At 38.7% G+C, this 12462-nt stretch overlaps 2 protein-coding genes across 2 annotated transcripts in view; one reads left to right on the plus strand and one right to left on the minus strand.

Annotated features, from left to right (window-relative positions):
* Nucleotides 1-5056: 5056 nt before the first annotated feature.
* On the plus strand, nt 5057-8155 carry LOC308096131 (L-rhamnose-binding lectin SML-like). Its single transcript, XM_080443429.1, has 8 exons — nt 5057-5097; nt 5329-5376; nt 5470-5605; nt 6616-6725; nt 6841-6885; nt 7252-7387; nt 7552-7655; nt 8081-8155. The coding sequence occupies exons 1-8, from the start codon at nt 5073-5075 to the stop codon at nt 8092-8094; spliced, it is 618 nt and encodes a 205-aa protein (XP_080299555.1). The 5' UTR covers nt 5057-5072; the 3' UTR covers nt 8095-8155.
* Nucleotides 8156-9002: 847 nt separating this feature from the next.
* The window catches only part of LOC308096468 (V-type proton ATPase subunit S1-like), a 7282-nt gene continuing 3822 nt past the window's right edge, over nt 9003-12462 (minus strand). Inside the window, exons 5-6 of the mRNA XM_080443888.1 lie at nt 12023-12260; nt 9003-10497 (exon numbers count right to left, since the gene is read on the minus strand). Coding sequence (XP_080300014.1) covers nt 10288-10497; nt 12023-12260 — 448 coding nt within the window. The 3' untranslated portion in view covers nt 9003-10287. The remainder of the gene's footprint in view (nt 10498-12022; nt 12261-12462) is intronic.

Consider the following 12462-nt stretch of genomic DNA (forward strand, 5'->3'; position numbering starts at 1 on the left):
TACTTAGAAACACATGCACGCGCACGCACGCACACACACACACACACACACACACACACACACACACACACACACACACACACACACACACACACACACACACACGTTTGAATGCATTAACTTCTAATATTACAGAGGTTTTACAGAATATTTATTAAAGCAATGTAGTTAGGGAAAGTTAGCCTTTTTTTTTTACCAATCTGCAAAATAAATGCTTACCAATAGACCAATTATTTGTTTACCAACATTGAGACTGGACGCACAGTTGATTGTTTCATGCAATCAATAACTAACATATCGTTTCGGGGTGCGCTGGTTTCAGTTCATTCAGCCTCCTCTTGTGTGTTGGCTAGTGGCTAGTGAGACGCGTCCTAGCGAGACCTGACAGAATGGGTTTCATTTGGTGCCGGCCTGTGCGCGCATACTGGTTCTTATCAGTGTGAACACCTCTCTTAACGCCTCTCAATTTGTTCGAACTCAACTCCCATGGGAAATGTCATGGGAGCCAATCAAAGTGGGGGTACCCGGAGGGCCTGGGCAAAAAACTGAAAAAAAATAAATTGGCCAATATGAACGGGTGGGATGTCCAATTATGGGTTTTTGGGGAGTCCTGAATCCATTCCAACCATTTGTTTTTAATCGTAAAAAATGACTCCTGGCCATAAAATCGGCCATAATTGTCACTTATTCATCTTTGTTGAGTGGTACATTTTTTTATTATTTTGGTTCTTAGAAAGTCAAATAAAGATATCTCCATTTTCTACTGTTGTGGTTATAGTTTGCGTAATTTGCATAATTAGCTAATTATTACTAGACACTATGATTTTGCTTTGAAAGGTAATCCAAGAGTATAAGTCCATGTTTGTGATGTCCAGAAATTAATCTATTACCATGGTGCAGTCATGCAACCTTTTCTCATTAGCATTAGTATTTTTGCTAATAAATTGATATACTCTAGGTGATCTGAGAGTCTGTCTCTCTTTGGATGTTCATACATTAATCTCTTCCAATGACTGACTTATGCAACTTTTCCTTTTTAGTATCATTTGCATACATTATGGAAAAAATATATAATTATCATTTAAAATAAAGAATAATAAACTGCATAGTGCACATAAAATGTATGAAAACAAGAAATGAGCAAGTATAAATACACAAACAAAATAAACAGTAATGAAACTAGTCTTGATGGCATCTTCCATTACACAGTTTTGTCACCATGTTAATTGAAGGATCTCCATCTGCCACGTCATCATCAATGCCCACCAGAAAAATGTCCTGTCAGCTACAGAGAAGGCATAGAACCCCTTGTAAGGCTGCAGCCATCACCTTACCAAGTGCATGCACTACTGATAATCTAATTCTTGTTCCTGATGATGAAGTACGTGTATAGGTATCCTTGCATAGCTGATCGGGTTGCAAGACAAAAGACCAGATCAGTGTCAGTGAATTCAATCCAGCGACTCTGGAATCTCTTCCGTGTAGCCTCCTTGGTGAGATAGACAGTCAGCTCATTTTTTATCCTGTTTGACAGGAACTGTTTTGCTGAAACTTTCCCCTAATGGTGTGTCATCTTCCACATGGTAAGTAGTTGGAGGCTTGCCAACCTGGAATCTCTTCCGTGTGGCCTCCTTCAGTAAAGATGGGAGATTGTAGTGGTTATACAATACATTGATCTCCCTATACTCTTTGGGCCATCGCTGGTAGTATTTTGTGGTTGCTGATCAGCATCGCCAAAGTAATCAGTAGTCCTCCTCTCCTGGTTGGGCAGTTTCTTGAGTATGAGTCATGAGCTGATCTTGTCTGTGCATAGCAGGTCACCACTCACTGAAGAGGGCACATACGTGGGCGATGAACTTGTGCTGGCTAATGGCTTCTTTCAGATTGATCTCTGACCTTCAATTCACACATAGTCAGCCAGTTTGTGCAACCGATCGGTTGTAATTATATTTCCCTGCCCCCGAAGTTGTGGGGCACCAATCAGGGCCAAATATGGGGCAGGTTTATTTATTTTTGAATTCACCCCTTGGTAATGCAGGTTCCACACAGAGATTCCACACTAATATCTACGCAGTGATATTAGTCTGGCAATGCCAGGCTAACTTTGTGCTGGCTATATACCGTAGCTATTTCCTGGTTTCAGCTTATTTATTACATCATTTATGTCAATTATGCTATTGACAAAGGGTTGCATGATTTAGTTATGGCAAGGTAATAATGTCTGGACATGTAAACAAACATACTGTGTAGACTTAGAGTCTATAGTCTGAGATCATCTCTCTAAGTTGGAAAAGGGGGAAAATGCAGTAATTTCCTGATTTGTATCGTATTTTTGCATGTCTACTCTGCATGCATTTGTATGCGTGCATGTGCTACATCCATGCATTGCGGTCATGAGTGTTCTCAATGGTGGTGGTGTTGATTCATTCCACAGAAGCGGGGCGCTGGATGCAGGCCAAAGGATCGCCACTGAACAGACAGCCTCATTGTAGGGCCTGGTGGACACACTGCATAACACATGAATATGAGTGCAGATGGTCTACACTGTACATTTGATCTATTCAGTGACCTTTGTCAGGGGGCAAATGTTTTAGTGGGCAGGCTTATTGCCGTGTGCCTTATGCATGTCAGCTGGATCATGTCAACTGGACTAAATGATAACATTATTTGTCAAGCTCTGTTCTGCACCACTCAATCAATGGTCTCATGAGGTCAGTGGTGGAAGAAGTACTCAGATATTTTACTTAAGTAGAAGTAGCAATACCACAATACAAAAATACTCTGTTACAAGTAAAAGGCCTGTGTTCAAAATGTTTCTTGAGTAAAAATATAGCAGATCTACAAAATAGCAGATCTACAAGCTCACAACGCGCCACATTGTGACGCGTTGTGAGCTTGTAGATCGGCTATTTTCAAATAGCCTAGGTATAAAATAGGGCTAAAGTGGTTAATGTATGTTTTCTAATATAATAATCTATATATGCAAAGTAAATGCAAATAATTGTAATGGAGTAAAAGTACAATATTTGCTTCTGAGACGTAGTGGAGTAGAAGTAAGTATTGAAAATTGGAAATACTCCAGTCAAGTAAATATACCTAGAAATTGTACTTGAGTAAATGTACTTTGTTACCTTACGCCACTCAATCAATGGTCTCATGAGGTCAATGTACCTCCTAAGATTGCAGCTTTGTGAAACACCAAAGATGCAAGGACTCCCGCGTGTCTCCTGAACAGCCAGTGACATTGATTTCTGTCGACACATCACTCAAAGCTTGTGGATTTCCACATGTGTTTCTCACACAGTTCAAGACACACATGAATCATTAGTTTTTCCAGCCTTGTCTATTACTGATTTCCATTGTTTTGTGACGGGGTCATGTGAGAAGGTAAAGAAGGGAGAAATGTTCTATGAACAGAGCAGCACCAGCGAGCTCCATCTCTGCTATCTCTCCTGTTCCTGGTAGGAACAATGATGGTGAGCACATGGTTCTTTGCAGTGGTGGAAAGTAACTAAATACATGTACTCGAGTGCTGTACTTAGTACAATTTTGAGGTATTTCTTACTTTTCTAGAGTATTTCCAATTCTCAATACATTTACAGTACTTCTACCCCATTACATCTCAGAGGCAAATATTGTAATACTCCACTACAATCATTTGACAACCTTGGCTACCAGTTACTTTGTAGATATTGATTATTATTACAAAACATACATTAAGGACTTCAGCCCTATATACTTAGGCTGTTTGAAAATAGCCGATCAACAAGCTCACAACCCGTCGCGATGCACCTCGTTGTGAGCTTGTAGATCTGCAATTTTCTAAATATTTTTATATACGTTTTAAATCAAATTGAAAATGTTGCGTGACATCATTTTGGATAATAAACCAGGATACATGAATACATTCCTCATAGCACATTGTGGTTCTCAAACATTTTCATGTCAAGGACCCCCAAATAGATATGCCCCATCTGAAAAGAGTTAGTGCCAGAGAACATTTTGTCAACATATTTCAAAAATCTAAAAGCTCAAAACACGTCACATTGCGATGCGTTATGAACTTGTATATCAGGCTATTTTCGAATGGCCAAAAGATACAAGAGAGTTTAAGTGTTTAAACGGTTCCTCATGTATCTGGAGACCCCTTTTGGAACCCCCTCAAGGGCCCCTGGGGGTCCTCGGACCTCACTTTGAAAACCAGTACCTTATTATGTGTTCAGATTACAATCTATTGTGCAAAGCCTTAGAAAGCATAACATATATAAGTGGACCTGGCTCACTGTATAAATAGTGAGAGTCAATTTGAGTCAGTATTTGTGTCACTGCCTTTTTTGAAGCCATGCTCCGTATTACCACTTCTCTGTGTGAGTATCAGTATACAGTACAAATTACTGGTTGAGCATTATAATAATACTATGCTTTAAATGAAGGTAGAATGCTCTGGATGTTGATTGTATGAAAGCGGTTCCTCACTTACATTAACTGTTTTTTTTTTGGAGATCCTCTTGGTTCCTTCATAGCTTAGAGATCATAATATTGCTAATGTTTGACCATTGCCATGGTGATTGTTCAAAGAATTAAGCTTTTTTGGTGGGTATTATTCATTGTTTGAATGGAACAATGGGTTGTTCAAAGATACTGCCTTTCAATCTTGTTGCCTATTTTGATAGATGCAGATAATTACTGTATGTTGGCTACTTGTAATGTATATACAATACATATATGTATGTTATTTAGATTGACATGTACTGTTTGTTTGTCCACAAATGCTAAGTATGTTGTTTAGAGAGATGATATAGGTTTGATGTTTACTTGGTATCCTAGTTAGTTTGGAGAACTTGATTTTGGATAAGAACGTCTGCTACCGTAAATGCCAAAATGTAAAATCATTGATTTTAGTAAACAAATTAAGTGGATGTGTAATTGTGAATGTCTATCACATTAAGGGTAATAAACAGGAGCATGGACAAACAAAAAAGAAAAACGTACTGTATCTTGAGTGCATCAAGGCTTGATAGAACCTGATATAGTGACACATTTGTTTTGCAGTTGTGGCAGCGGCTTTCTGTATGGTGGCAAATGCAGGCGGTGAAGGTATATACAGTATAATGTAGACTACATGTAATGTATGCAAATGACTGTGTGTGTGTGTGTGTGTGTGTGTGTGTGTGTGTGTGTGTGTGTGTGTGTGTGTGTGTGTGTGTGTGTGTGTGTGTGTGTGTGTGTGTGTGCGAAAGACATTGAATGACAGGGGAAAAGATTACTAAGAGAAAACATGCAGGACAGAATGTATCAGCATGTACCATCTGTGTTCTTTCCATACAGAAAGAGTCATCACCTGTGATATTCTAAACGTTCACCGCCTAAGTTGTGGTATGATTAATACTTTTATTACACTCCATCCTATATAAACGGATGACAGAATGACAAACAATATTTGATACATCAATGTTTTCTGTGTAACAGACAATGGAGTGATCAGTGTTGAAAAAGCATTGTTTGGACGTACAGATAGACAGACTTGCACTGAGGGCAAATCTCAAGCTCAGCTTGATAACACAGCCTGCTCTCAAACGGCCACACTGGATGTCCTTGCCGAAAGGTACACATTTCCAATAACATTAAAATTATCACATGAGGTGAAAAAAAAGATTCAAATGTTCAGTTGGGCTTTTTATGCTTGTATTAATGATAGTCCTGTAGTTTTGATAAATGATGGCACGTTTATGTTGCTTTCGGAATTTACTGACTTTGTAATTAATTAATTTGGTAGTTGCAGCTGTTATTGTAGCTATTTCTGGCCAGGCTGTTTCTAAAAAAATCTCAGCACTTCTTTAATCTTTGATCGATTACAAGTGATTATCATCATGATTTGTGTGCATGGGGTTCTCATCTTAAACAAGCTCAGTGCTTAATGAGTTTTCCAGTTTAGTAGACCTTGTATTGTGAATTTGTACTTCCATGTACTGTTATGTACTGTCATGTACTATTCTCATGTCTTACTAAATAAAGTACATCAATCAATCAATCAATCAGTGAGTGAGCAAATATGTTTTGGACACCTGTCCTGAATAACTATAGAATGGTTTGGTGTAGAAATATGCTCAAATAGAACATACAGCAGTGGTAGCAAAAGTACTGTCATTCTTTTTTTTCCTCTTCTTTTTAGTTATTTTTTAGCAAAAGTAGCAATACAATGTAGAAACACTGCAAAAGTCCTGTATTCGAAAATCTACTCCTACTTGAGTAAAGATTATTGGCATCAAATACAGTATATACTTACAGTACCAAATATAAAGGTATGCTACTCATTATGCAGTAGGGCCCATTTCATAGTCACATTATTGAATTGTAGATGTAATTAGTAATGCATTAACGTGTTCATCACTTTAATAAAAACATATTGTGAAGTTAGAGCTGATTCTAATTACTATATTTATGTATGTAATTATTACAAAAGATACATTAGTTAATGTATCTTTTGTATAATATAGATATGCAAGTAACTGTAGTTTGTAGTGGTGTATTAGTATAATTTTAATGATAACAGTACATTGATTACATGTACTGTATGTACATTGTACAGAATGAACATGTTTGTTCTTCCCCCAGGTGTAATGGTAAGAAAGTGTGTGAACTGAACGTCGATGTCTTCCATTCTTCTGACCCCTGTCCTGGCATCCATAAATACCTGGATTCCACCCACACTTGTCTCCCAGCAAGTCAGTAGAATACATGTGCTTGTATCGAAATAATTAAATTGAACTGAATAGGAAATATTCTTGAATAATGACTGAAAGTGATCTAAATGTAATCTAAATCATTATCCTTTCACAGTTTCTGTTGTGGCATGTGAGTGGTCTGTGGCCCACCTATATTGTGGTAAGTCATGTCCTTTTCCTTTAAGCACACACACACACACACACACACACACACACACACACACACACACACACACACACACACACACACACACACACACACACACACACACACACACACACACACACACACACACACACACACACACACACACACACACACACACCCCAACACCTTTTTTGTGCTCTGTATTGTCTGCCACTGGTGGCCTTGCACCTTAAAAATCCTCTGGCGTCTCACTTTTTGTTTTATAATGCAATTTTAAAGGGTCCTGGGGTCATGGGTGGGATGGTCGACTTGGAAGGACTGAAATTGTCTCCATCTGTCTCTCTCTCTGCCTGTGTATTTCACTCTTCCTCCTCTCAGATGAAGGGCAGATAATTGCTGTGCACGGTGCAGATTATGGTCGGCGTGACCGCACCACATGCTCCATGGGACGTCCTTCTTCCGATGTCCAAAGGGTTGACTGCTCAAGACCAAAGTTGACCGAAGTCGCAGAAAGGTGTTGCTTCACACTTCATTACAGATTAATATCAGTTTGAGCAGTGTAGTAAGGATACGAGTGATTTTTATGACCATCTCAGATCACCTCTAGATTGCTTACATGAGTCAAGTATTATTCATATACTGGTGATCATTCATGGCCTTCCTTTCCTGCATCCACAGCTGTAATGGAAAAAATAACTGTACTGTCCATGTGAACAACTCAGTGTTTGGAGACCCCTGTGGCGACACTTACAAGTACATGGAGTTGGCTTACACATGCCAGTGTAAGTATCTTCCAGGCTGTTTTGAGCTGCTTCACACACACCTGGAATTTGCCATGGGGGTACCGTCATCTTCTAAGGGAAAGTGACATAACAGTAATATACAACATAATCTTGTCGCATTTGAGCATACAGCACACGTACCTGCTGCTTACAAAACATAAGTAGTCATTTTCAAAGTATAGCATATTCTGCAGTGGTTTTCTATGCATTCTACCAGAAAATACACCTACACTAAAGTATACCCCTTATGAATAACCAAATTCACATGAGATACACACTAGGTTTACCGTTTACCACAAATTTAAACACTTTAAATGGGTTAATGTCCATAAATGTAATGAAATTTGCTATCAAAGGATGATCAACGGTGACAATATATTTTTCTACATAATGTCTAAATGTATTTTGTCTATTTCTTTCTGCAGATGCTGGGGTCTAGAAAGAAAAATCACAATTGCCTTTTTGTCAATTAATGGTTTCAACTGATTTATTAGCGGTGAAGAACATAATTCTCAGTGATAATAACCATGGTTATGATGTAATGTATCAAGACAGATTAGTGTTTTTGTTCTTTTTTTATTGTTATGTCTACAATACACTTCATAATTTCAATCTACATAATGTGATATCAGGTGTTGGTGACATCAGTGATTAGTAAGTGTTAATTAGGAATGAGACTTGCCTGGTAATATACCCTGTCTCTTCAAATAGGGAATGAATGGTATAATTTGTACACACTGATGAAGGCCGGACGGCCGAAACTGTTTTGTGTTATGGCACATAAACTATTAAAACTAAGCAAATTGACTTTTTCCGAGTGCAACCCTTTCCTTATATAAATGTTGATGTGACTAGGACCACACAGCAGGCAGTTGGAATACCTGCAAACTAGCCATGAAGTCTGGAAGGATCTTGGTCAGAGCTTCTGTGATACAATGGATAGGTCCTGTTAAGCCTACAGTTAACTTCATAAACAGAAACATCTACCTGTAACTGTAAGCACAATATAATGTGACTTTAGTTTTTTTTTTACAGCAATGTTGAGAACCTGCACAAACATGAATTTCACCCATGTTTACCTGTAACTGTGGATGTTACAGTAAATAATTAATGAATGTAGGCTACTTAGTAGCCCATTAAAGTCACATTTTGTGGGAACCTTAGTACACGGAATACAATAATTATTAAACGATAGGAAATCAAAAAAAATGAACAGCTTAATTTTAACTGATATCACCGTCCTACTTCTGTTGTCAAATAACTACTAACTACCAGAGAGGAGGTACTTTAAAGGAAGTCATTTTCAATTAATTTGTAATACAGGAAACAATACGGGACACAAAGTGGTTGAGATACATGGTAAATCTCCACATATGTTTTACTGGGTTCACAGCAGCAGTAGTACAACACAGAACCACAATCAAGACCTCTCATCAATAACATTCACTACAACTCAAATCATATAAAACATAAATTAACAGAAAAAAAATCTTTCCCCCCCCTTAAACAGTCCGGTGCTTTGTTCAGTCATGATAAATATGAGCCATTATACTGTAGCTCATTACAATGCTTGCAAAAATAAAAACAAATCCCATAAACAATTGCTGAGCCGATATGAAATTGATCTATTGTCAAGTTGTTAAGTTATGTTAAGTTCAAACCGTTACTTTAGATCATCTATCCAGGTTGACTCACATTCGTTTCTTCATCCAAATCTGCCCATGATCAACAGTACTTCAATGCCACAATCTTGTAGTGCGTTTAAGAGTACAGAGAAAATAATCTTATAAGATTATCCGTATCTACGTGACGCAACCCGATTTCAAAATCGGTTAGGATTTTGTGTGAGCTCAGCTTTAGCAAACTTAGTTATGGATCTTTAATTTGCAATTTTTCCACATATCTTCACACAGAGACTACTGTAAACACAAACACTATGAAGCATAGGTCAAAAAACACAAACACAAATTCACAAATAAATAGCTTTTTAACATGACACATGTCAAGTCATATATTTTGTCCCTCTATGTACACATGATATCCCTTTGGGTGATAATTATTCATCCTGACTAAACATTTTAGAATCTTCACATTACTTTCAGAGTGTATCTTTTACAATATGAACAGGATAGCAATGATGTTGCATCATGTAGACTATACCAAGATTCCCCCTTTCAAAATCTGAATAAAACTACTTTTTGACAATTGACCCTATTCACAGAATGGCCCCTTTGCTGTTCTGCCATACACCCCAGACTCCCCAACTATGACATAAGTGTCTGTGTGAATATGGTCAATACCAGTATGTGATTAGTATATCTACCTACAGATGGATGGAAGAGTGGAATGTATGGAAGAGAAGAAGGAAGTGTGAAAGTACAGGAATGCAGTAGGAGAGGACAGAGACAGAGAGAGAGAGAGAAGGGAGATACGGAATGCAACAGATTGTCCAATGACAGATGATACCTTTTTTATGCTTGGTTGCGTGCGGACATTAGCCAATCTACAAACTTACAACACATCATGCGTTGTGAGCTTGTAGATATGCTATCTTCCGTGCGTGACACCAGCGCGCATATAAATCAGGCTTAAGCAGGGAAATGCTCCGTGCACGCTGCATAACCTGGGGGGGTTAATCCGTCAGGGGCACAGAGATGGCCGGGCCCTTGGGGTCGTCGAAGCGGTCCATGGTGCGGAGCTGCATGATCATATGCAGGCCGTAGGTGAGCACCAGCACCATGAGGAAGCTGGTCATCAGTCCCATCCAGATGCCCGGGGTGAAAAAGCTCGCACAGTCGCTGGCATAGGAGAAGTCACTTCCTGTCACGTTAAAGCCCTGGATCTGTGGATGGATGGATGGAGAGAGGTGAATGTGAAGGGTTGAGGTGTCAACATGGAGCAGAATGTAAGGAAGGCGGATACATAAGAAAATACTACAATGGCTAACATTGGATCCTTTGGTGTAATTGTATTAACTCTCTCAGTGCCAGACCCCGAGTTATCCCGAGTTTTAGGGTTATACCCTCAGTGCCAGAACGAGAAATCCCGAGTTTAAAAAAAAATAAAAAAAGTTTTTTTTTTTTGGAAAAAAGTGTTCAGAACCCAAGATATCATTATCTGAAGATTTGCAGCTCCATCCACTCTTTGTTTAACAGGGTCCCCACACATTTTTAGCAATGAATTTCCAAAACTTTTCCAACACTTTTCCAGAATATTTAGCCCAATTTCCAGGCCTATATAACAATCATTCAGCGCAATAATGTGTCTCTTACTCCTATGTACAATGCCCAAAGATAGGCAGTGTAGCAAAAATAAAGCATAGAATATAGAATGGTACAATTCCATTCAAAATTTCGTGCAAAATTAGGGCATAGCTCACTGCAATACAAGACTCATTATGGCATCCGTATGATTTTTTTTTTTTAATAATATTGCCTTGCATTTGCCCCATTTATGAATTTAAAAGTAATGAAGGATGCAAGGATATTTTAAATTACACTTTTGTTGTAGGTTTTCCTATGTTTTTCCTATTAAGTTTTCAACAAGAGGATACTGTCAGACACAAGGAGGGATGAACATAATTATGTAAAACCAGCCAGCTCTATTCGGGTCCTCTTCTCGCTTTACCCAGTCTTTAAACTTTTCATTTGTAAGCCACAAATTATTAAACAAACATTTCCCTGGCATTGTGGATCATACTACTAGTTCAACAGATATATTTTAACTGCGTTCGTTTACGCTTCACCGACTATTCACATGTTGCTCGCAATTGTTTGTTGGGACAGCAAACACACAACCTGCACAAGTTGCCAGGTTGGTGTCACGTGACAAACGAACAGCTCTACAAGCTAACTACTCATCACACTGCAGCACGTTGTGAGCTTGTAGCTCTGTTCTTTTTATCACGTGACACCAACCTGGCACCCTATGCAGTGCAACCTAACAATTGAGACATACATTAGGCTGCCATCACACAGCCCGTTCGGCGAAAAACTACTTATGTTACATATTTCGTGTAATGTTATACATGTTCATGAAAATGTTTTGTGTTAACAAAATCAATAGCCAAAAACAATGCATAGCCAAATATTTTTCCAGGACCCTTGATAAATTCCAGGACCTTTGATCAATTCCAAACCTTTTCCAGTACTGGATTTTTTTCATTTTTATTTCAAAATATTTCCAGGAATTTCATGACCGTGGGGACCCTGGTTTAACCTATAACTTAAAAAGGCTGTATCTCGCTTCCTAAGCACTTTTTTTTTACTTTGAAAAAAAAAAAGAAAAAAGTTGGCATGGTTCGCAATATTTTTTTTCTTTCATTGGCACTGAGAGAGTTAACAAAGCCCAAAATGCACTTAGCTCACCTGGAAGTCCTCAAAAGAGACTCGCCACTGATTAGCCGCGTCTTTGGCTGAGCGCGGGACCAGGGCAGGCCAACGGAAGCTGCTGACAGCCTCGCAGTGGTAGGAGTACTCGGCTGGGGCGTAGATGCTCCGGCTGCCGTTGAATATGGCTTTGGTCCCGTCGTACTCCAGCTCCAAGGCGTCGAGTGTGAACCAGCGGCGTGCGGACACCTTATAGTGGCTCTGGCTCATCGCAAAGCTACAGATTGCACAAACGTACACAATACTTAGTAGAAGCTTTTCAACAAATTATTTTAACCACTTTCAACCTGGCGTCCATATTATGGACATGTTATGTTATCCCCCTGAAAATAGTGAAAATATTTAGAATATACAGTAGGAACACATATAAATATATATAGCGTTGTGAGCTAAAGTATATAGGGCTTAAGTGGATAAGG

Source organism: Gymnoscopelus braueri (genome assembly GCF_963280865.1).
Source record: "Gymnoscopelus braueri genome assembly, chromosome: 12".
Lineage (NCBI taxonomy): Eukaryota > Metazoa > Chordata > Actinopteri > Myctophiformes > Myctophidae > Gymnoscopelus > Gymnoscopelus braueri.